Here is a 24,389-nt window from a genome sequence, read left to right on the forward strand (position 1 = left end):
ATTTTCTATATAAAAGTTGTTCTAAAATATCAGATTATTTTTCAAGTTTGTAATAATTAAAACTCAATTAATCATACATTATTACCACCTTGGTTTTGTGTGAAACACTTAATCTTTATCTTCATCTTCATCTTTAGAAGATTCAAACACCACCTGCGCTATTTTTTTCTCCAACAAAAGTTGGATAAACTTGGATACTCGTAGCACGTTTTTCAAACTGCTAAACGGTGCGTTTCTTGCGAAAACATTCTATATGAAAGTTGTTCTAAAATATCAGATTAATTCATTTTTTAAGTTTATAATAATTAAAACTCAATTAATCACACGTTATTACCACCTCGTTTTGCATGAAACACTTAATCTTTTTCAGAAGATTCAAACAGCACCTTAGTGACGCCGATAATTTGGGAAAATACGACCAACTAGATTGACTTCGTTGAAAGTTGAGCAGCATAGATTTTATTAAATGATTGGGAAGTGTACAGCGACTATATCGACAACGATATTTGGTCATGTTGTTTTCTGGCTTATATTTGGTTTGGAATTTCTTGTTTTCAAACAGATTTAATCAAATGTGCACTTCCGGAGCATCGTTTCGACATATTTGCAAATGAAAAGTAATTTATGAATAAAACTTTTATATACGTGTTCTTAGCGATTTAAAAGCAAAGGCAGAAAAATAAACTTCGATGAAAAATATCTCAAAATCAACTCCAAATTTAAGGTTGAAAATTCAAATTTTGACTGATAAGCATAAGCATAAGAAAAAGATGAGGCCCTTCATATATTAATGACCGAAGGAGTAACCTTCTTCTTCTTTTTTTCATCAAACCACGTCGAAATAACACTCATCCTTTTTCAGAACAAAAGAGCAGCTATTATAAACATATATATTTGACTGATGTTACATTTGGTAGAAACAACCACGGAACAGAAACAACTGGAGGAAAACAGATTTTGCTACAAGGCCGTCACTCCAATTTTGAATGCAATCACTTCAATTCAGCAAAAATCGCTGAAACAAATGGAGCCAGGGTGGTGTTGTGTTGCACATCAACTGACAGATACTTCATTTCCTTTTGGTTTCGTATCGCTCGTGCATACAGTATGTGCTGCTTTGGTTGTTGGTAACACTGATCAAGATATGTGGTGAAATTGGCCCCACTTTGGAATTGGTTTCTGTTGGACAAAAGGATTTCGGATTTCCTCACGATCTGACGGTCGATGGCTTCTCCACAACAAGTGTAAGTAACAAGAATGCGCCGAAAGAGATGATGAGCGCAGTGGCCATCAAGATAAGCATGGCTTGTAGCGTAATATTTGGGCTCAGGAAGAAGATCACTGCGATGGCACCCGATTGCCAAACCTTCAACTGTGCAAAAGCTGCCTCCTGCATTTGACATTTTTCCAAAATAATCATTTCAGTGTCCATTTAAGTATCAGCAAATGAAATGCCATATATTATATTTTTCCGTCATCGATAGGAAGAACGCTACCGTGCGGATGAAAAGCTAAAGAAAACTAAAACGATATTACCTTGACATCCTCGAACAGCAGCCCAAGTAATGCACTTAACTGTGTATTCAAGACACCATCACCAACACCCCATAAGGCACCTATAAACAGTGGAACTGCTGCACCAAGCAGTCCACCCATTGGACTGTAGGCAATAGAAAGATGAGCTCACTGTGATACCAGTGGCAAGCATAACTGCAGAAGAAAGGTGTAACAGCACAGTGACGATTAACGAAACCAAACCTGTAAAAAAGAAGTAACCAGAACAGGACTACAGCCTGAAGAATAGCTCCAACCGAAACGATAGATGTAGCTGAATGAAGCCCAGAGGTCAAACGTCCAGCAACCAATGAACACTGCAGTGTCAGGTAACCATCAAAAGTCAGCTAAAACATAAATTATGGCATTTTCAATAGTTTAGCATGATATAGATTAGTTATAGATAACTGGGAAACAAGATATGCCATACTTTCACAAAGCAATAGCAACAGTAGGACCCTAGGGAAAGGATAATAGAGAGTTCATAGTGAAATGGCATCAGGCTATGCTAACAACTTTAGTGATTTAAACTTACAACAACATCGGCTGCACCATATATTGCCATGGCTCCGCCAACGCCAGAGATGCCAAGCACAGGTGTTACAATATTTTTCGTGAATACAGCCCTAAAAATTACACAGCATTATCTTACAGAGCACATAATAAGAAATCAAACAGCAACAAATGTCGAAAGGCAATATGCGCTACAAAGTACTTACCATACAAATGCCTGTTGTAATCCTGAATATGCAATAAGAGGGATGATAAGAATCATCCTTCGGTCCTTGAGAGGGGCAACAATATACTTCATCATAGCCCCAAATGAGGAATGTGTTGGAGCATTATTTCCTTTCTCGTCCCTTTTGGAAAGTAAACACATTAATATAATGCCGACAATCATGCAGCCAAGAAACACAACAAACAGCAGACTTTTCCCCGTGACACTTCCTCCATCCTGGAGTAACAAGGAATCACATGATCAAGCATGATTTTTATTAAGAACATAAAAGGTTTCAAAATTTAACAAAAGTCATACAGACTTTTAACTAGTATATTGATGAACAGTTTGAACAAATACTTTTGGGGGTTTAGACTTTTGAGTATTGCTAACCTCAGGAGTCAGGGCATCTTATAATAGTTAAGTCCATGGAAAATTAGAGTAGGACAGCTAATATTTTAGATATTTATTTTAAAATGTACATCTAAAAGATAAAGATTAAGATTTATTTTCAGTAGTGCTCATTGCAATTATTCTATAGTTCTCTTGTAGTGTGCTGCAATATTTTTGTTTGCAATCATTATTTTGTTACAACTAATATATCGATGCATTTTGATACAATTTTGTAAACCTAGCAGAACACATATTTTGAATTGGGTATAGAGGTACAACAGAAGTTTCCAGGATAGAATAAAAGAAACAATGGGACTCTCCAGTTAACATCAGAACTATATTTTCTCTTACTGCAACAAATCATGATGCTAAAAGTACGTATCATGAAGTTCACTTTAGTTACTAGTTAGCGGTACACAATATATAACAAATGACAGTCCAGGATATTCTGATAAGACATGAGAAGATCAAAATTAAGATGCTAACCTTTCCATCTCTCAGTAGTGCAAGAGAGATCAAATTTCCAATGACCTGCATAATTCAAATGTAAATAGTCAAAGACACCTTGTATCTGTAGAGCCCACATGTGCAGAAAGAAATAGATGCTACACTTGAGTTATGAAGAACAGATACTAAAATATGTCTTGGCAAGTTTTGGTGGAGAATAGCTTTGTACAACCATACCTGTGTGCTAGCAAACATTCCCCAGAACTCTCCATTGAAGTTCCCCAAAGTTTGGCCTTCAGGCAAATTATTGTCTCTTGCATGACTGAGGGCAGCAGACGTGAGATATGTACCCTGCAGTGTGAGATATATTATGTGAGCTGGATTACTGGATACCAGAGAAGACTTATCAAGCACACTGTCAAGTAAATACCTGCCCAACCCAGATGATCGATGCAGTAAAACCCAGATACAGGGAGGCTGGCACCATTGTGTACCTGATAATTTGTTGCACAAATTAAAATCCGTATATAGAATCTCAGAATATGTTAAACATAAAGGATTCATTTCTAATAGTATTTTGTGTACCTGACAATTTGTTGCACAAATTAACATCCATATATAGAATCTCAGCATATGTTAAACATAAAGGATTCATTTCTAATAGTATTTTGCACAGCTGAAATATTTCATAGTATAATAGAAAGCACATCAACTAGGGCCAGAATCCATCGGCCATCCATATTTGTATGAGAGTGCTATATATTAAAGAAGAAAATGAAACATTGTTGCTGGTAAATACTCCCTACGTTTTTTAATAGATGACGCCGTTGACTTTTGAACACATGTTTATTCATTCATCTTATTCAAAAATTTTATGCAAATGTATAAGATATAAATAATGCTTAAAATACTTTGAGTGATAAAACAATTCACAAAAAAATAATTAGATAACATTTTTTGAATAAAACAAATGATCAAACGTGTGACAAAAAGTCAACTACGTCATCAATTAAAAAACTGAGGTAGTAGCATAGTAAAAAAAACTTGTCGATTGTTTTAACTAATTTGCTGTATGGGCTCTCAGCTACACCAAAAAGGGTAACAGAGCATTTAATTATCAGAAAATGAAAATGCATTCCGTGCACAACCAAACACTTACAGTAGACTGGTGAGACGAGCTACACTACACCGCCAAATTAAAACCATATGATCGATTAACAACAGTAGTACCCGTGTCTGAGCAAAAGGAGCATCATATCAACACGGTCTAGCTAGGCATTTCATCAAACAGGCGTGAGGCATCCAAACCAGCACGCCCAATTAGGCACCAGCGATACCATGCGGACCATGTCAAAAATCAAAACCATGGGATCCGTAGACGAAGGCGTCAAAACCCAAAACCATGGGATCCGTAGGCGAAGGCGAGCGTACGGCCGCACGCACCATGTCGGGACGAGGTTGGCGAGGATGAAGATGACGTAGCCGCTGGTGCCGACGACGAGCGCGCGCTTGGAGCCGAGCCACGTGACCACGGGCGACGCGGCCACCGAGAAGAGCGTGAAGGAGGTGTACAGAATCCCCATGGACACCGTGCCCAGGTCGCCCTCCTGCGGCCAGCATCATCCACGGATCAGGAAAGGCGGCGATCGAGATCAGCTCGACCGATCGACGACGAGGAGGACGAGGACGAGGACCGAGGAGGGACGAGATGGCACACTCACGGTGTTGACCGAGCTCTCGAGGTTCTGCGCGGCGCAGTAGGCGGAGAAGACGAAGAGGAACGCGGCGGAGAGGACGTGCAGGTCGCCGGCGTGGCTACGGCGGTGGCCCGAGTAACCCAACGGCGCGGCGCCGGCGAGGAGCGGCGCCGCGGCCGCCTCCTCCTCCTCGTCGCGGTGGTGGCCTCCTCGCGCGTCCATGGCCCGCGGCGGAGGCGGAAGCTTCTAGAAGCGATCGATCCGCGCGGCTTGAGGCGGGAAGCTCCTTCTAGAAGGCCTTTTATAGAGCGGGTAGAGTGAGGTAGCGAGGGGATGGGAGGGGAGCGGAGGCGACGAGGCGCGGAGGCGGAGGTGGGGCCCACATGGCAGTGGCTCGAAGCCGCGGGGTTTGTCCCCACCTGCAGGTAACTGCTTTGGCGTTTCCTTCCTGTCCCCGCCTCTTGTCATTTTGTCAGTGGCCTACTGGCCTTGGAAGATTTTTTTTTTCTAGTTACTTCCAATTTTTCAACTAACAAGGACCACTTGGCATCAGGATAGAGATCAGTCGACTGCATCATGCCTTTGTCACTAATAAATAAGCCCGACGACACATCAGGTTCACATATCAGTGACAAAGGCACGGTGTAGTGGACAGTGACTGAAGAGGATCCCAATCGCTTGGCATAAATGGTGGATGAAGTTCAGCTTCGTTTACACAAATTTTTAAAAAACGATGGTAGAAAGTAGAGATGTTTGATTCAAGGTAAAGTTAGAAAGACAAGTAATTTAAATGAGAGTAAATCGTTTTTCCTATCTTGCCGATTGTATTCTCTTATGCTGTGTTTGGTAATGGGAGTTAGGGAACTCTCCCAAACAAGTAAAATGAAGCGGTTCCGTTCGTTAGTCATGAAAAGGGTGGATTAAATTTTAGATTAAGGTTGCACGTTTTTCAAACTGCTAAACGGTGTGTTTCGTGCGAAAACTTTCTATATGAAAGTTGTTCTAAAATATCAGATTAATCCTTTTTCAAGTTTGAAATAATTAAAACTTAATTAATCACACGTTATTACCATCTTGTTTTATGTGAAACACTTAATCTTTATCTTCATCTTTATTTTCAAGAGATTCAAACAATATTATGAGTATGCATGATTTTGGATTATTGGCTTAGGTATAGTGTAGACTAAGATTCAAAGACTAAAAATTTAGACAAATTTTGCTACATGGCACTCAAAGTTTGTGTAATTTGCTAGGGGATATCGTAAAAACGTGCTACAGCTGAAAAACACTTTAAAACTAGCAATTTGCTAGAACACATTTTCAATCCAATTAGAGAGAGAACTTTTTAGAATAACGAGAATGATCCTGAGACTCTAAAATGATCCCATCCTAAAAACAAGGATGAGTCCAACCCATCTTACCTCATCCTCAAATCAAACACATGCGAAGCTGCCTGCAACCCCTGTGTTGTTATGCTCTTGGATTTTTTTTCAAGGATGGCAGTGACAGTGGCTGGCCGTTGGTTCATATCCTAATCCAATGCTGCCGTTGGAGCTAAATAGTTAATCGCATCCATTTGCAGCTCAAGCAGTATCATACAATTTGGGGGATCTTCTTTGTCAGGTGACGCATCTGATCAAATCATGGAACTACTAATTAAACCATCTGCCTCTCCAACAAAAAAACTAAACCATCAGCTGCCGACGAGATTATCCTACTCTGATGATAATTTGCTCCGGATTCGTCGCCCGTTTGAGCCAAAAGTTTCAGCTCGGATTCATCCTTACTTTCTTGGTGCAAAATGCTGCAGCTTCTGGTCGGCAACTTGGCAGTCGGCAGTTGGCAGTGGGCAATGCATGTTCAGAACTTCAGATGAATCAGATCGTTGCGTTTCAGGCTCAGCTCGGTCACTCTACTTCTTTTCGTTGCCTAATGCATAGAAACAAGCCGCTATATGTGATTCGCTTATATTTCATCGATTCAAAAAGAGAAGATATCACAATTCACAAGTTATCGGTATATGGAAGGACTGCAATGAATTTGGAGATAGGCCATCTAGCGTTGTTGAGAAATATCCGCCGAACTGATTCATCTAAACTTTAGGAAAGGTATTTTTGGTGTTTCGAGGCTACGATTTATAAGTTGAAGAGACATTGGCTATGTTTAGTTCCTTTCAAACTTCCAACTTTTTCGTCAGATCAAATGTTTGGACACATGAAGCATTAAATATAGATGAAAAAAACAATTACACAGTTTGCATGTAAATTGAGAGATGAATCTTTTGAGCCTAATTACATCATAATTTGATAATGTGATGCTACAACTAATGATAGATTAATTAGGCTTATTAGTCTACATTTAATACTTCAATTGTGTGTTCGTATACGTCAATTTTTTTTTGCCAAAACAAATAAACACCTAAACATGGCCATTATCAACATTCTTATAGTATAGACAGGCAATCGGATCTTTCAAACAAATGAAGACACGTGATCAATGTTATGAAAAATACATTTTTAACACGAGAATTTTATGCTTTTACTCTTACCGGTCACAAGTCAAAACTGAGTGACAAAAGCGATAAAATAACCTAAATTGTTTCTAAAATTCAAAATTGGCTACGGCTCAACTGCGAGTGTAGATAATCAAGACAAATCTTTAATTTAAACGCTTCCGATAGTAAGGCCCTGGCCGGCTGTCAAGCAAATGCTAATCTAACCCCAAAAATAAAATGACGAAATCATTTTTGCAAATACCACCCCCGGGATTCCTTCATTATTCAACTCACTCCCAAATCCCCATTTTCTTCTAGCTAAACAAGTCAGATGAACCGTCAGAATTCAGAAAAAGAAATCAGTCAGACTCGTCTGAATTTCTGAATTATTCAAAGTTTCATCCATTCCACTATTCGCTAGTGCTAATCTACGCTGTGATAGGGAGGAGGAGGAGGAAGGGATCGAGCAGGTTGGTTAGGTTTTACCAGGAGGGGACGAGGTTGGCGGCGATGAAGAGGAGGTAGCCGGAGGTGCCGAGCACGAGCGCGCGCCTGGACCCCATCCGCCGCACCACCGGCGAGCCCACCACCGAGAACGCCGTGAACGACGTGTACAGGAGCCCCAGCGACACCGACCCCAGGTTCTCGTCCTGCAACGCCACCCACCCACCAGCAATGCAAAACACCAAATCCGATCGGATTAATCTGAATCCATGGAGGCCGCGTCTGCGTGATCGATCGATCGGTCGAATTGAATCGATTCGGCTACCGTGTTGACGGTGCTCTGCAGGTTCTGGGCGGCGTGGTAGGCGAGGAAGACGAAGAGGAAGGCCGAGCTCAGCAGGTGCAGGTCGCGGGTCTGGGACGTCGCCGCCCTCGCCGCCGCCGCGGCGCCGCGTCCGCCGGATACCAGCGGGGCGGCCTCCTCCTCCTCCTCGTCGAGGGCCACCGCGAGCTCGGCTCCGGCGGGAGCGTGGCCGTCTTCCATGGCGGATTTGGGGGGAGGAGTTGGTGGTGGCGTGGCTTCGGTGCCAAACTGCGTGAGCACTCTGCTCTGCTTGTGATTTGGGGGAAGGGGGGAGGGGCTTGTTTTTCTAAATTTAAGGTCTACGAGGGGTGTTTGTGATAAATTAAGTGGTTTCAGGAGAATAGCAGATAGTTTAGGGGGTCTTTGTGAGAATTTTAGCTGTTTCGTGTCCGAAGTCCGAAGAAGTCCGAACCGCCCGATGACAGGCGTTTGTTTGTTTTAAGAGATAGTAGCTTTTATAGGGTGTGCTTAGTTTCTGAAAAAAGTTGAAAGTTTGAAGAAAATTAAGAGTTTAGAAAAAAAGTTAGAAATTTATGTGTGTAGGAAAGTTTTTAGATGTGATGTGATGTGATGGAAAGTTAGAAGTATGGGGTAGTTGGGGTGAATTAAACACGGCCATAGAGAGAAAAAAAAACTTCGTGAAATGATATTTGGGCCATCTTAGTCACTTAAATACGGCAAACACGACATCTAACCTAAGCCCATTTTATAGGTGGCAATTAATCTTATGTACCTGGACGGACGGGTATATAGTTATAAATACAAACATATATTTTAATGAGTAGGTTTCACCGTAATAAAACTAACCAATTAAGCTACGCTCGCTTCATTATATAAAATGGTGTTTTGTTGTTAAACAAACATACATATCTAGAGAAATAACTTACTCTTTTATCTTTGTGCAAGTAAAATTTTCCATAAGCTTGATGTGTTTTGAGTAGGGGTGAAATTGAAATATGCATTTTTATAGCTTAGCCCTTTAAGATTGTCTTGGTTGTTTTTGTTGATACTTATGGACAAGTAGACATGTGCAACTAAACTATATTGAACTAATTTAGACTTCACTAGCATAGTTGCACAGAGGAAACCATTGGATAACCTATTCGGTTCTGTTATACTCTAATTGTGCTTATTTGTCTCTTAGTTTTTAAATCGTACAAAGATTAAATTTGATTTTATAGTAAAACCAAGTCCATCTTTTATATAAAAATACGGATCTCCACAAATTGATTGTTACATTTGCATTGGCCACCCATTACGTCTCGGGTCCAATGCCTTAGCCCTTTTTGGCTCTCGTGCAAAATTACTCCATCATCACGCATTGTGCATCGGGAGTGATCCTCCACTACTCGTTGTGTTGCGGCTCTACATATTGGATCAATAAAAATTGACAACAATTTTTGGTTCCAATTATATTGCGATAATGTATCTCTTTTCTCCATAGTTCGTCAACTACATCAGCTTACATGAAATGGACAACCGTCCACATGTAGAAGGTGTCATGGAAGCGGAGGGAAGTGAGCAAGTGGACGCTCTTTTGGAGAGTGAGCGTCATTTCGCTAAGGTGGTCGTATACGATTCTGCATATGTTTATGTCGATGTCTTGTAGGACTACGTAGCTAGTGACACGAAAATTCCTGATTTCCAAGTCATCGTAGACGTACAAAAGATGGTTGTCACCAAAATTGAGCTCGATAGTGCGCATGTGGTCGAGAGGTAGTTTTATGGCGTTCATATGATTCGGTGCGAGTTTCATGGCCAATACGAAAATACAATGGCAAACAACATTTATTTTCGTGAACGCACAAATGCAATCAACTAAAATTCATTCATACAATCAGAAAAAAAAACTGTAGATTCATTTCTATGAAGACTTAGGAAGAATGCAATCAAAGGACAATACGTACAAAACCATACTCGCTCATCGAGGATTAGAAAGTATTTGATCGTTGACATTGTGAAGATGAAGGCAAATAATTTCCGTTGATCTTGAATTCTGATCTCTTACACAGTCCAATAAGAGACAACCTCATCTTTTTCTTATGCATATATTTATCAGCTAAAATTTAAATTTTCAACCTTAAATTTAGAGTTGATTTTTGGGTTTTTTTTATCGTAAATTATTTTTCAGATTGTGCTTTTAGATCGTTAAGAACACGTATATAACAGTTTATTCATAAATTATTTTCCGTTTGCAAATAAGCTAAACAATGGTCAATGGGACTGAGAGAAAGAACAAGGCTGTGTTTGAGGAGAGGAGATAGAGAAGATACACAAAACGAGATGAGCTATTAGCACATGATTAATTGACTATTAAGTATTTTAAACTTCAAAAATAGATTAATATGATTTTTTTAAAGCAACTTTCCTATAGAATTTTTTTTAAAAAACACACTATTTAGTAGTTCGGGAAGCGTGCGCGCGGAAAGCGAAACAAAACTCACTACAATCACCTAGATCACCGTAAAAACACGGCATTAGAATACGAGAAAGTGAAGAAATGCCGTAAACACCGTCAGAAAAGGGTAAATCGGCAAACGCGTTCCACCAAAACCCTCCACGTCAGCATATTAACATCCAGGCCCAACGCGCAGAGGATCCCCCGCACCAGTCAACCCACCCTCTATGACAGTAGGGCCCAGCACGCGGTGGGGCCCACCCCGCAGTGACCGAAAAGCCTCCCCGTCATTAGCCCGGACAGCGACCGGAACCCCCTTCAAAGGCACCGCCAATGCCACTGACAGGTGGGCCCGTGGTTCATCGGCCCCAGATGTCAGTGACAAAGGCACGTAACTTTGAAGGTAGAGGAGCCTCCTGATCCCACCTCCCACCCGCACGCCCTCGCCGCCATGTCGTCCGCCACCGCCGCCGCCACCGCCACCATCGCCGCCGCCACCGCCGCCGCCGCCGCCGCGAAGCTCGCCGCCACCCCCGCCCCCGCCCCCTCCCGGCGCCGCCTCACGCTCCGCGGGAACCCCACCGCGCGCCGCGGCGTCGCCGCGATGGCCGTGTCCACCCCCAGGTCGGCCGCCGCCGCCGCGTTCCTCGAGCGCCGCGAGTCGGAGCGCGCCCTCCACTTCGTCAAGTACCAGGGCCTCGGGAACGACTTCATCATGGTGCGACGCCTTACTAGCGCTTCCATTTCACTTTTCTTAGAACCGATTTGTTGCTTCCCTTCAATTTTTTTAATCCCCTTTGTAATCAGTCGCTTCGTCTGCACGAATTAGAGCAGTCTCTGCTGCTTTAGACGCGGTGATTTCTGTATTTTTTTGATTTAGTCTTGGATTTTTTTTCTTCAGGTGGACAATAGGGATTCGGCCGTGCCGAAGGTGACGCCGGAGGAGGCGGCGAAGCTGTGCGACAGGAACTTCGGCGTCGGTGCCGACGGTGTGATCTTCGTCATGCCGGGGGTCAATGGCGCGGACTACACCATGAGGATCTTCAACTCGGACGGCAGTGAGCCGGAGGTGAGCAATCCATTGCATTTCTGCAGTGCGTGATAGGAAATGTATTCGGGTGTTGGTGTTTTGTGATATCCGTAGTGATTCGTCAATCATAAATGCAATGTGGATGATATGGACTAATCTAATGTTAGCATGATCCTCATTAGGTAGGATAGTGGAAAGAAAGCGCAAAAGCTTTGCACGTTCTCAACTTCTCATAAAGTTTCTTGTGTCCCTGAATTGTTAGGCGGGGATACTTAGCCTGAAAATTAACTGTGCAAGTGTGTACTAGCTGCTTATAGCTCTCCATGTAGATTAGGCCTTGTACTAGTTTAATCCACACTCAGAATAGGTCATAGGGAACTTAAGTGAAATCTGCTGGTACTCTATACAATGCTGGGGATCTAATTCGTTGATTATTCATTATCTTTAATCTGTATGTGTATGTCTTAAGTGTGTATTTTTACTCTATTACATTTTAACCAACCCCTACATGTTATTCATTATCTTTATTCTGCATGTCTTAACCTTGTTATCTTGTGACATTCTAATTGTTATCATGTTACCAACCCCTACATCTAAAGCAGAACTTTAGTCTATGTATTTTCAATTAGATATATACTCCAGTGGAAATTAAAAATGGACTAAAATTTCTTTGAGCTTGTTTTTGTGAACTATGCATAAGAAACCATCCATTTGTTTGTCAAAGTGGTTGATTATACTCTATGTTTCTCTATTCAGCTTGTTAGTGCTGAATTATTCTCACATGCCTTATGTATTATTTCTATTTATTTCAGATGTGTGGCAATGGAGTCCGTTGCTTTGCCCGGTTTATAGCTGAGCTTGAAAACCTACAGGGAACACATAGGTAATGTACTACTCAATATCCTTTAGTAGGATTACAAGAATAGTGAACTTCAAACTATCATTGAAAATGCTTAAAAAATACCTTCTATTATCATGATATTAATCTTAAAGTACTTCATGATTGGATTGCAACCTGTTCTTTGCCAACGCCAATAGAATTATGATATGGATGAACCATTCTTTGTAATGGAGCTGAAGTTACATTCTTGCATTTCAGCTTCAAAATTCACACTGGCGCTGGGCTAATCATTCCTGAAATACAAAATGATGGCAAGGTAAATGCCTTTTAGTTTTTTAGTTATTGTTTACTTTTAAGCATGATAATGCCTTTTGAATTTGAAGGTATAAACCACTGTAGTTTGCCATTCACCTCCCTCAATCGATTTTATTTATATATCTGCCATTATATGGTTTTTGTTTCTTGGTCTGTATAACCTGCCTGGGCTTGTATGCTTCTTGCAATTTACTAGCAACATGATACTTTATACCATTATGAAGGACTCGCACAATTGTTCATAGATTCATTTAAATACAGAAAAACCTCATGAAGTCATACAGTTTACATTTCTGTACTTCTAGTTGCCATTTTGTTCTTATGACTTCAACTTATATTTCAGTAAGTATGCCATAACAACTTTCTTAAGTCATATGGCAAGCATGTCGTACTGATGGTTTCAGTCTAGCATACTGTTCTAGCTCTTGCAATTTTATTGGATGTGTTAAAAGGAAATATGTTGGCCTGAGCTTTCTTAGCTCCAGTAGTCTTGATAATACACCTATCCTGTCAAGCGTAAGCCATTAATTGACTGATTCATTCTTGTTGAATGTGATTCCCAAAAAAGTATGAAATTATTTTATTGATAGATCCACTTGCATTTATCTTGTTCACAGGTAAAGGTTGATATGGGCCAGCCCATTCTCTCTGGACCAGATATTCCAACAAAACTGCCATCCACCAAGAATGAAGCCGTTGTCCAAGCTGATTTGGCAGTTGATGGCTCAACATGGCAAGTAACCTGTGTTAGCATGGGCAATCCACATTGTGTCACATTTGGCACAAAGGAGCTCAAGGTAATTGACTTGCAAGTTCATATTCTCGTAGTTTTAAATTACATTCTGTCAAAACCGTTAATATGCCTAAATATTTCCTATACAAATATGTTAAATTGTTGCCTATTGATTCATGTGGATCTTGCAATTATTCATTTATGGGGATATCATGGCTTATTAAAACATTTCAATATTTTTTATGTTTCCATACAGGAGTGCTTGCTTAGGCCCAAGGTCTACAGTCTAGAACTCCAGATCAATTTAACGTGTTTTAATCCTATTATCTTTTGTTTAGTTTTTAGTTAAATTAACTGCTGATCCTACCAGTTGGCTCTGTGATCCACTTGTTCATTACCACAAGATTTGCTAATATTGTTGCTTTCACTTCCAATAAATGTTTGCACTTTCTATGTTATATACTTCATGCAAGCTTGAGAAATGTCTCTAGATGCTTCAATACGTGATTGCCTCTGTTTATTGGCCCATATGTTCTGATATAGCCAACAAGATCCCCCTAGCAACCATAAATATTTTTTTCTGCTAGTGATTAGGTTCCTGTGTTGTTTGAACTGTATATATCCTAGCCTATCCAGGTCCAGGCTGTCCATATAATAATTTATTGTTGTCTTGGCTGGAAAAACAGGTTTTGCATGTTGATGATTTAAAGCTTAGTGATATTGGGCCTAAATTTGAGCATCATGAAATGTTTCCTGCCCGCACCAACACAGGTTACTCTTAATTATTATAGAACCGTATGCCTTCTATTCATACATATTCTTGCATTTGAGTTTACTTAAATTAATTTTCTTCTGCAGAATTTGTAGAGGTCCTGTCTCGCTCACACCTCAAAATGAGAGTCTGGGAGCGTGGTGCTGGTAACTGATGTTCCCTTAATCTTGATTTTTATAGGATATATGCACTGTGGTTTAATTTCAGCATGTTCCTTTTTTTTTCATGCATATATCTTTGTCTGTTAGGAATGTTGCATGTCATATAGTCATAGCATCATAGGTGTTGCTGTGTCATTAGCACCACAACATTAGTGCATTCTGTAAATAACTGTAGTGTATGTATGTGATTCAGTGGTATCTCCTTTTATATTCTGAGGTATACAATATTTGATTTTGACTGTAGGTGCGACGCTTGCTTGTGGAACCGGTGCTTGTGCAGTAGTTGTTGCAGCTGTCCTCGAGGGTCGAGCTGAACGGGTTTGTCCTTTCAACTGTTTGTACTTTGCACTGTCAATTTCATCTCTATTGTACCTTATATCCTTATCTGTAGTTGGCCACATTTTGTTGGGATACAGAAATGTGTAGTTGATTTGCCTGGTGGACCATTGGAAATCGAATGGAGGGAGGATGACAATCATATTTACATGACTGGTCCTGCAGAGGCTGTCTTCTATGGATCTGCTGTTCACTAGGTCAGCTTGTTTCTTTAAATAGAAAGCTATCTCAATTTGTCAGTAGCTGCTTTGTGATATATTATTTTTGTTATAAGTGCATTGTTGAAGTCATTATAACATTGATATTATCTACCTGTGTAAAAGGGTAAAGTATGATCCATAGTTCTCATAAGACCTGAATGGCAAGAGCGTATTGGTTTAACTTATGAGCTTGTTCCTATCTTATGTTCATGGCTGTTGATAAAATAGAATTGCATGTCCTTTTTTTTGTTTTACTTCCTTGGTTAGTTAGTGTTTGCAGAAATCGTAACCCTGGAACATAACTAGGAGGTATAATTACCAACAAAAATAAATGAAAGGGGAAGTCATATATGACATATACTGAGCAGTCATGGTGTGAAGAATTTCAAGCCTAACCTTCATTAGGATATACGCTTACCAACTAAATAAAGATTCACATCAAAGATTATGTAAGTTGAATCATTCTAATTATTGCGTTTATCAGTTTATAGAAATACTGGGTTGATCCAATCTAGATTGACAGAGGGAACAAAGATAGATCAGCTGTTAGTAAATTATATTGAGTAAGAAGATAAAATACTAGATATTACTTGTTTTCCATAGTTAATTATGTGGTTAGGAGAATGTTGTCTTGTTTGATCCCTGATATCTTACATTTCTGAGTGGATCTCATATAAATAGTTTTCTTTTCATGCAAGTTGTAAGCATGCTGTATTGCATGTCCACTGTATAGCACAGTTTTTAATTGGAGAAAACTGATAGTTACAGTGACATGTGCAATTATATTTAGAACTATGATGGTCATAGTTTTTAGTTAGCCAAGTAAAATGATTTTATTTTGTAAAAAACATTTTTTAGACTATGAAGGTGTTGCACCATTTTGTCATTAACAGATTAACATATCAATGCATGTAGATGCTTACCAAACATTTTTTTTAGGTACCAGGGACCAAGCTGGAAAAGTTTACCGCAACTGGGAGCCTGAGAGATTGAGTATAAGGTCTATCAAATTGGTGTTTTGGTACCAGCACAACCCCTCTTGATTCTTAATTGCGCCTGTGGCCTGCTTACTATGGGCAGAATTACGGGGTTCTTTCAAACAATTCTACTATTTTAAATCTTTTCTGCTTCTTTAGTTTGTCAGGTTTGAACCCTATATTGGTAGTAAATCTCTCCTACTTTTTTTTTTGTTCCTTCCTTTGGCGATAAACCCTTGCTGTCTTAAGTGCATAACTGCATGTGCATTTGAGTTTTTTGTCTACAGATATCCTGATTTACTACAGAATGATTGAGCATGTGTGTTATTTGGCAAGATGGTTGTTGCCTGCTCCCAGGAAATATCTGTATATCAAATTGCATGGGTAATAGGTCGTGGTTAATTGACTTGTGAAACTATCATTTATGTGCCACATCACATAGATGATTTTTGCTCTGACTGACTTAAAGTAGCAGTTCTTCATTCCAACCTGACTCCTTGTGTTCGTGTTATTTGTAGAATTGATCATCCTTGATCAGGAAGGGTTAAGTAAAAATGTTACATTTATCTACGCCCTTAATTGTGTTTGCTAGTTGATATTTCTAGTATTCAGGAGCTGACATCTTTCTAATAATTACCATGTACCCTGCAAATATAAAATGTCCAAGAAACATCATTTCACATGAGTTGATAATTGATAGTCCATTGTGATTAGAGAGAGAGAAGGGAACATCATACACGTTTGAGAATATATTTGTTACTGTTCAGATGTATGTGTTTTATTTGAAAGCAAAGGTGGTGTGTTGGATCTGTTTACTCCTTGCTGCTAGGAATGCTCTCATGTAATATGTCAAGTTTCCAAAAAGGATGCCATGTGTGGTGTGTTTCTTGTCTGTTACTTTACTTACCATTATTGTGTTTTATTTGGGCACTTAGATGGTGCTTATTTTTTAATGGATGCGTGATCTTTTAGATTTTCCATTAACCTCTCTATGGTTAACCACCATGAAACTTGGTGGTCCTTTGATTCTCTATTTAATATTTTTAACTATAAAATGTATAAAGCTTGCCGATTTTGCTCTCCAGCAGTCCTGCTTATAGATATAGTGGAGAAAAATTCAGAAAACACAGCCAGCATTTATCTTTTTTCTGTTCATTTTGGTTCATGACTCTGGGTCCTTATTTTTCTGTCCTTCAGATTGTATGTTTTCATGAGTTATTAACTTATTATACCTGATTTACTTTTATTCCACGATATTTTGTATTTTTAATCATCCCTTCTAAATTACTATTGTTTTCGTTCTCTTTGGAGAATATGTTGTATGGAAAAGCAAAGAAACACCAGAATTTATCCTACCACAGTTTTTTTTTTAAAAAAAAATAGAAATTCCAGGATGCACCATATGACAATAATGGTTGGATCCAGGTGGTTAAGCACTACGCTTTATCCAATTATAAGATTATATAAGGTTAATTTGTTGCAGATCAATTGCAATAAAGTAGATGGCTACAAAGTTCTCGATGCAGGCCACTTATAACCGCCTTTTAATTCCCCTATAACGGTGAACTTTCTTTTTTTCCTGCACGCGTGACTGCAGCTAATATTTTTTGCCTAAAGAGAAGTATACAAGGAAGCAGCTCACTACCCACCCATTCTTTTCTTAACCTATCATCTTCTTGCAGTTTATATACTTCCATAGTTCTATAGCAGTATAAAAGAAGCACCCAACTTATTCTTCTGTCTCTGTTTCTGGCATCAACCTGCAATTTATATTTACTAGTTTGGCTCACTCAAATTAAAAAGTTTACTTCCTCCACTGTGAACTCTAAGGCCAATAACCCTATACACACTTGCAGGGTCAAATGTTGCATACTTTGGCCAAACATGTGGTACATTAATTTTTAGTTTCGGTCCGGTACTATGAGAACACGTACTTCTGGGGTCAAACACCACAGTAAAATTGAAATTAATATCAATATACCAGAATTTAGAACAGAATATAAGCAGCTAGCAAGCTGCTTAATTTATTACTTCTGGATGCAAACTGCTACTAGCTTACTATGGAATATTAGAGTTTATGGCAAGGTAAGGTGATGAACTCCATGAAACCACTAGTTCCAGTTGTCTTTGGTTAATTGGTTCTTTGCCTCAACCTCAAGCCATCAACTAGCCCATCTACCTGTAAAAAATCATATTCACTTCTTACTTGCATTAGCTGATTTCATAACATTATTGTACTGTATTATCAGTTCCACCAGCATATTCTTCAACCTTATACAAAGCCGTAGAAAGAACCCATGTTGAAATAGAATAGCCATGTTGCATTATACTCTAAAAATGCATATTCACTGGTTTACTTGTATTATTAATTCCACCAGCATAATCTTCACCTTATTCAAGGCCCAAATCTAGAAAGTAGTCATGTTGAAATATAATAACAATATTATATTAAACTTGATTGATAGAAAAGTCGCTAAGGAGATAGCTGGTTGTATTGTGAATACAGAGTGCCTTGCCCACTTGCATTGCATACATCAAGGACCAAGTGGCAAAAGCTATCTTGCACACTAGCTAGATACATGAAACATGAGCACACTTGCAATGTTACATAGCTGTAAATATTTAGATCCATGCTAATGATTCTTCTACAAAAGCACTTCACTTCTGCTAGGTGGATAATTAACTTGGGTAACCTAGTTCAATATATTGCTTCAATAACATGGGCCCACCCCTTTACCATAACCAAATTGTGGTGCTACCTTGATCTCATCATCCATCCTCAAGCATGTTTCTGGGCAATAGTAATCCCACATAGGATATGGCAATAGAGGACCAGATAGGCTATTGGATGCACTATCCTTTGCTTCATCAAAACATGGCCCTGGGAGCACATTTGGTGCCTCAATTTCCATCCATATCTGATCCATGGGATAACCATCCATGTCAACAGGGGTGCTTTTCATGATGCTTGTGATGCAGCCACTGCCGCCATGAAGTTCCTGCTCCTCGATTCCAATGATCATTGACGGGGTCTCTGGGTGGCAAGATTGGTATGTCAGTGAAGACGAGGATGATGAGGGTGACATGTTACTCTTCCTCTCCTGTGCTTTCTTCCTCATATGTGTCCTCCAGTAGTTCTTGATCTCATTGTCAGTACGTCCTGGCAGACGCCTTGCTATCCTGGACCACCTATTGAGGAGAACACCAAATATATCATCCATAGTAGTAGAGAAATTAAGCTCTTTGTTCTTGACATTATCCTTTGGATCATATCATACCTGTTTCCCCACCGAGCATGGAGCTCAAGGATGAGGCGCTCTTCATGCGGAGACATGCGCCCACGCTTGAGGCCAGGGTGGAGGTAGTTGACCCACCGGAGGCGGCAGCTCTTGCCTGTGCGATTAAGGCCTGCATGGAGATACAAACAGTGTGTGCAAGAAGAGAACTCGGTTAGAGATGGTGGCGTTTCCTGTTGCGACTTAGCGCGAAGGAATTCAATATAGCTACCTAATTTTTGGATCCCCCACCCCTCAAACCTGATACTTTGGCAATGAAATCCCAACGACGTTCACCGAACAATCGGACAGTGCATACCAGTTGCAGGTCCTCCTGCTCTGTCCATGGCCCTTTGCGTGTCTCTTCTCTCACTGTCACCATATCGATTACCCTAGTATACGATGACAGTGTTGCACTAACGCTGCTCGCTCCTACCTTGTATCGGCTCGGAGCCGGTCTTCTTGCTCTTCTTCCACCTCTGTGTGCTTGTTGGCTCCAGCTTCAGGATGTGATCCTTGATGAACTCCAGCCTGTTCAGCAGCAGAGGAAAACTAGCTACTAGAGAGAGTAAACCACTTTGGTTTGTTTGCCCTATGGTCTGGTGGCTTTTGCCCCTCATTTATAGGCAAGAGAGAGAGCTCTTGGGGTCACGTGATGGTGGAGCTCCCTAAAGATCCCATATTACATCATTTGTGTTGTCCACAGATTCTAACTAATAAAGTAGCTTTTGAATTGGTTTATGCTGCACGTATAATATTGCACCTTCTTAGGTGTTCCAATTAGGTTCTCCACTATCTTGGCATAAGGAGTTCATTGGAGATAGAAGTATATGCCGCCATTGTGATTACAAATTATACATGAACTCTGATGCATTGTACATGTAACAACTTTGTTAATACTGGACATGTTTGAAATTTCATGAACATCCTATTTCATGTTCATATGTCTTCCTGAATCTTCCTAGCTTTTGATTTGTTAATAAATCATTGCATGTTCATACCTTGTAGAAACATATTAATACAAGATTTTCGCCGGGTCATATTAATACAATATTGAAATGGTACAAATTATTGGCCAGTTGATTGTCCTTTTTTAGGGAGGGAAGACTTCTGGACTTCTGCACACTGGTGGTAGCTATTTGTTAAACTTAAGAACTGAAAACACATAATCTGTTTGTTGCACAAACAATTTACTAATTGTCTACTGTTTCACCTTGATACCAGCTGGATTATTTACTGGTTTGTGCCAATACCAGCTGGAAACACCTATGGGTTTACTAGCCAGAACTGCCTACTTTTACTTAATTTTAGACCCTTAAATTTATATTTGTGCAAATATATTCCTGTGTTTCAATAATATGATGATTTGAAGGTATATGCTACTGCTTTTCTACTTACGTGCTTCTTTGATGGGAATATGATTCATTTTTGTCTCTCTTGAGAAATAAAAGTTGGTGTGCTTATCACCTTTTTTTGGTGCTTGGATAGACCACCATACATGGTATAACTGTAAATAATGCCTTCTTTCTGTTTTCCAACCAACTAGATGAATTACAGGTCTACAGTCCTAAAACTTGATTGAAACATGATGCTTTTGATACACTCTCTCCGTTACATATTGTAAGGTGTTTTAGTTTTTGTCCTTCTCTAACTTTGACCAAGTTTGTAGAAAAATACATCTACAACACCAAATTAGTTTAATTAAATCCACCATAAAATATGTCTTGGTAGTTTATTTATTTGGTATTATAGATGTTAATATATTTTTCTATATACTTGGTCAAAGTTAGAGAACTTTGACTTAGGGCAAAACTAAAACACCTTACAATATGGAACTGGTGGAGTACTATATTTCTGGTTTTGTTTCAAAAAACTTTTAAACGTGTGGACTCAATTTTGGCAGTTATATTGTATGAAAGTTCAAGAAACTCTAATGACAGAATATCCAAGTTTGTGGACTAATGATGCTTTTCTTATTTAAATATTCTTAGTTTATGTTGCATAATATCATTGATCTTTTGGGTAACAATTGAAGTACCATTCTACCTATGGTTGTATATTGGAAATATAGTAATGCATAATGGTTTGTTCTTAACAGGCAACTGCTGGTTGCTGATAGAAATATTAGCAGTAACCAGCACTAATTTGAAAACTGACTGGTTTTTGGCTGAAGTAAATTTACTTGAATTACTTAATGAGTATTAATTCTCCTCCTTTTTCAAGAATATTCTGTAATATGTGCGTGCTTGCAGATTAAAGACTTGGCCAGAGTCTGGAGATGCTTTAGCTTGGACTGGAGTAATGTAGAATAAAACCTGCTTTGCACTTCATGAAAAGGCTTGGGTATTCTGTAATTTTGACGGGCTTCTTACCATTGGAAATGGTATCTTCGAAAAGTCTCTATCTGGTTTCTTCCAAATATTTTTCCCTGTCCGTCTGATATGAAAAGCACTAGCCTTTTTGTCAGCCATTATCATTGGCACAGAGGACTCCATCCCTCCTTTTCTGTCAGCCATTATCACAGGCACAGAAAAAAGATCTTACAAGCTCACAGGCACACCCCCCGTACGACCCCAGCTCTCACCTACTACTGTAGTACAGTTTGAGTGGCTACACAGGCCTCTGTCATTGAAGTGTCCCTCTAGAGCTGCTTGAGCCAGCTGATAGCAAAGCTTTTTGGAAATCTGTGGTACTAAGCTGACCTTGGCCTTTGCAAAGATCATTCATCGATGACCCTGATTGTACATCTGAAACGATGCACACTGTCAAAGTTTTGAACGTCTTTTTTTGAATGCTTCGGTGCTGTCAAGTCAACATGTTCTTATTTCAATTTGGTTCGTCGAATTATGTTTCCTTTGCTTAATTTAGAATGATTTTGATTGACCCTATCATACTGATGACAGGATGTTAGGACATGCTGCTCCTTTTTTGCATGCTATAGTTATATATTTATTGTCAATCTCATTGTGAGTGGTTTCTCTTTTGCCATCATCATCTCTGCTGAAGTCCGCATTTTCATGCATAATTTTTGCCTGCATGCACAAGAGAGTGTCCTGAGATGGCCACATCTCCAGAACAGTTGGTTCATTTGAAAATTGCTCACCTCTGGGACCTAACTTCTCCATTACTGTACACAATTACTTGGGTGTTTTTTTTTTTCCCTTCAGGAGGGCCTCCATAACAGAATTGAAATGATTTTCTGATGTGAGGTTCAGCAATGGCAGCCAAAAAAGTCATGGAAGAAGCTCTGATGTGGAGGCCACCGAACTGCAATCTGTGCTGCAGTCCACTTTGGCCTGGAGGGGTGTGGCCTCTCACCAGTCACCTCCTTTTTATCTTGGCATCTTTCTTTTGGATTGCTCCTCCAGATACACTGCTGCACTGTTCTATCCCACTACTACAAAGAAAACCCTTTGATTTTTCTTTCCTTTCAATTTCCATCCTTTTTTTTCCCGCTGCTTTTGTTTGTTGTTTTGCTATGTTGGACCCCATGGTTACTAAAACCCGCAGGGTTCACCGCCCGGTAACCGGTCCAGAACTCCAAACTCTGGGTGCGGTTACCGGCTGGAAGGATATGAATTTGAACAAAAATTCTTCAAATTCAGAGCTATTCAAGCCAGTTACCGGGTTTCGCTGGGATGTCGTTTATTTCGGCGAAACCGGTTTTGCCATGGTTGGACCTCTATCATGTCCCTATCGGCTGGTGTGGTCTCACCTAGTCAGCTGTGTGGGTTGGGCTACCTGGGAGGAGATGTTGAGCCCCTGCCTCTGCTTCTTCTTCCTCTGGCAGTGGCAGCATGCACTAGCTTCAGGATTTGTCGGTCATCATCGGCGCCACGACGAGATGTATGAAGCTCTCGTTCCAGTGCCCAATCGAGTGCCCTGTTGAAAATCTCCATGCAGGTGAGGTGTGCAGCTGCAATCCTTCTTGACTTCGCCATGGCCCCCCTCCAAAAGATGATCCCTGATGTGCAATTTCATTTGCAATTGCAAATTTGCACTCAAATTAGTGGAAACAGCACGTTGATGCTGTACACTGGAGGACTTTTCTTGGAGATGTTGGACACTCAAAATCCGATTTCGCACGCGGTTGCGCTGCCCGATTATGATAATCGGCATTTTTGTTTTATATACGCAAAAATCGAATTTGGCTGTTTGGAAAAATGCTTTCTTGTAGGAGAGCTGGCTGGCATTTTAATCTGTTAATTAACCCCAAGCATTAACAATTCAGCACGTTTTGCCGTGTTGTAGCATACTGCATACTACATCGTACGTGTTCTTTTTTGTGTGCATGTGTGTGTCGCATTAGTTGGCAATTACGAGTTCACCTACTGTTCACCTGATCATCTTTCTTTCTCCTTTATCTGACGTTCTATTAATGCTTTACTACAATGTTTCTTGTTTTCTGAGACTGGAGTGACTGTTCAAGGACCCAAGGGTCAGTGGTCACTACAGCTTTTATATATATAAAAAAACTTATTTGACATGCCTTGGTTGTCCTCTGTGTACCACTTTCTACTTTATTTGTGTGTCCGTCTGTGTGTAATCTTATGTTGATCCTTAGCTGTTGATGTGTCATTAGCAAGTGCCCTGCTGATGACATGAACTTTCTTTAACCTCGCATTACCTATTATTAGATTCCTAAATATTGTGCCCCAGTCTTTGATTTGTATATAGTTTGCACATGTGCCACTGTTGGTGGTATTTCTTTTTGACAAATTGCTTATTGCTAGATATTTTTTTTTTGCTATGAAAAAAGTGGACTATATATGTGCTCCCTGAAAAGGAAAATTCGTATTCTGTTTTGAGTGATGACGCTGAAAGTTTTTGGACTTGTTATGCTCCTCTCCATTTTTGTTTTATTCCTTCCGTAGGCTACAAGGTCACCTATATGTGTGTTGAGAGGATAAAAGAAGAATTACGGCTGAGGTCGTCTTCTAAATATTCTTTACTTAGCATCGTTGCTCTAGCTGTACTCTTACATGACTCATGATATTTCCATTAGATTCCCAGACGTTGCAAGCCGACGGCAATAATTGTGGTACATTGATTCACTATGCAAACTGATGAAAGATGGTGGAACTGAACGAATCAAGGGTCCATTTGAAGTTCATTGCAATCTCTCAAGATTCGAGAAACACCCAGGGATCTTCCGGCTAGCTCTACAAAGTGGTGGCTAGCTAGCCTGGGTTCGAAGCTTCACCCTGTCTAATTATTTGATATTAGGTCATCCCCTAATA

At 39.9% G+C, this 24,389-nt stretch overlaps 3 protein-coding genes across 6 annotated transcripts; 1 reads left to right on the plus strand and 2 right to left on the minus strand.

The window, feature by feature from the left end:
* Positions 1–760: 760 nt before the first annotated feature.
* Positions 761–8,374, minus strand: LOC127757043 (UNC93-like protein 3). Of its 2 annotated transcripts, none has more exons than XM_052282460.1 (10): positions 8,073–8,374; positions 7,790–7,953; positions 3,543–3,606; positions 3,350–3,463; positions 3,152–3,196; positions 2,274–2,509; positions 2,090–2,180; positions 1,759–1,871; positions 1,537–1,660; positions 761–1,390 (listed from the first exon to the last, which is right to left on the minus strand). In XM_052282460.1, the coding sequence occupies exons 1-10, from the start codon at positions 8,289–8,291 to the stop codon at positions 1,208–1,210; spliced, it is 1,353 nt and encodes a 450-aa protein (XP_052138420.1). In that variant the 5' UTR covers positions 8,292–8,374; the 3' UTR covers positions 761–1,207. The 2 variants fall into 2 exon arrangements, with proteins under 2 accessions (XP_052138420.1, XP_052138421.1); XM_052282461.1 differs by lacking the exons at positions 7,790–7,953; positions 8,073–8,374 and adding exons at positions 4,556–4,719; positions 4,834–5,457.
* A 2,558-nt stretch (positions 8,375–10,932) lies between these two features.
* Positions 10,933–16,209, plus strand: LOC127757183 (diaminopimelate epimerase, chloroplastic). 2 transcript variants are annotated; one of them, XM_052282636.1, is made up of 10 exons: positions 10,933–11,227; positions 11,411–11,578; positions 12,352–12,422; positions 12,639–12,696; positions 13,313–13,492; positions 14,115–14,199; positions 14,287–14,346; positions 14,606–14,679; positions 14,778–14,894; positions 15,844–16,209. In XM_052282636.1, exons 1-9 carry the CDS (start codon positions 10,961–10,963, stop codon positions 14,892–14,894), a joined length of 1,080 nt encoding a protein of 359 aa, XP_052138596.1. In that variant the 5' UTR covers positions 10,933–10,960; the 3' UTR covers positions 15,844–16,209. The 2 variants fall into 2 exon arrangements, with proteins under 2 accessions (XP_052138596.1, XP_052138595.1); XM_052282635.1 differs by having other exon boundaries at positions 10,934–11,227; positions 15,837–16,209.
* A 2,089-nt stretch (positions 16,210–18,298) lies between these two features.
* On the minus strand, positions 18,299–19,784 carry LOC127757184 (myb-related protein MYBAS2). Of its 2 annotated transcripts, none has more exons than XM_052282637.1 (3): positions 19,586–19,784; positions 19,153–19,282; positions 18,299–19,063 (listed from the first exon to the last, which is right to left on the minus strand). In XM_052282637.1, the coding sequence occupies exons 1-3, from the start codon at positions 19,767–19,769 to the stop codon at positions 18,586–18,588; spliced, it is 792 nt and encodes a 263-aa protein (XP_052138597.1). In that variant the 5' UTR covers positions 19,770–19,784; the 3' UTR covers positions 18,299–18,585. The 2 variants fall into 2 exon arrangements, with proteins under 2 accessions (XP_052138597.1, XP_052138598.1); XM_052282638.1 differs by having other exon boundaries at positions 19,411–19,718.
* Between the last annotated feature and the right edge of the window lie 4,605 nt (positions 19,785–24,389).

This window comes from Oryza glaberrima, chromosome 12, assembly GCF_000147395.1.
Source record: "Oryza glaberrima chromosome 12, OglaRS2, whole genome shotgun sequence".
Classification (NCBI taxonomy): domain Eukaryota; kingdom Viridiplantae; phylum Streptophyta; class Magnoliopsida; order Poales; family Poaceae; genus Oryza; species Oryza glaberrima.

Excerpts from the sequence above, each read along its gene's own strand:
- LOC127757043 (XM_052282460.1), bottom strand. The coding sequence starts at position 8,291 with ATGGAAGACGGCCACGCTCCCGCCGGAGCCGAGCTCGCGGTGGCCCTC. Across the intron at positions 3,464-3,542 it reads CGATCATCTGGGTTGGGCAG|GGTACATATCTCACGTCTGC; the intron begins GTATTTACTTGA and ends CTCACACTGCAG. Across the intron at positions 1,391-1,536 it reads TGCTGTTCGAGGATGTCAAG|GAGGCAGCTTTTGCACAGTT; the intron begins GTAATATCGTTT and ends TGTCAAATGCAG.
- LOC127757183 (XM_052282636.1), top strand. The coding sequence starts at position 10,961 with ATGTCGTCCGCCACCGCCGCCGCCACCGCCACCATCGCCGCCGCCACC. Across the intron at positions 11,228-11,410 it reads TCGGGAACGACTTCATCATG|GTGGACAATAGGGATTCGGC; the intron begins GTGCGACGCCTT and ends TTTTTTCTTCAG. Across the intron at positions 13,493-14,114 it reads TTGGCACAAAGGAGCTCAAG|GTTTTGCATGTTGATGATTT; the intron begins GTAATTGACTTG and ends CTGGAAAAACAG.
- LOC127757184 (XM_052282637.1), bottom strand. The coding sequence starts at position 19,769 with ATGAGGGGCAAAAGCCACCAGACCATAGGGCAAACAAACCAAAGTGGT. Across the intron at positions 19,283-19,585 it reads CGGCTCCGAGCCGATACAAG|GCCTTAATCGCACAGGCAAG; the intron begins GTAGGAGCGAGC and ends ATCTCCATGCAG. Across the intron at positions 19,064-19,152 it reads CATGCTCGGTGGGGAAACAG|GTGGTCCAGGATAGCAAGGC; the intron begins GTATGATATGAT and ends TCTCCTCAATAG.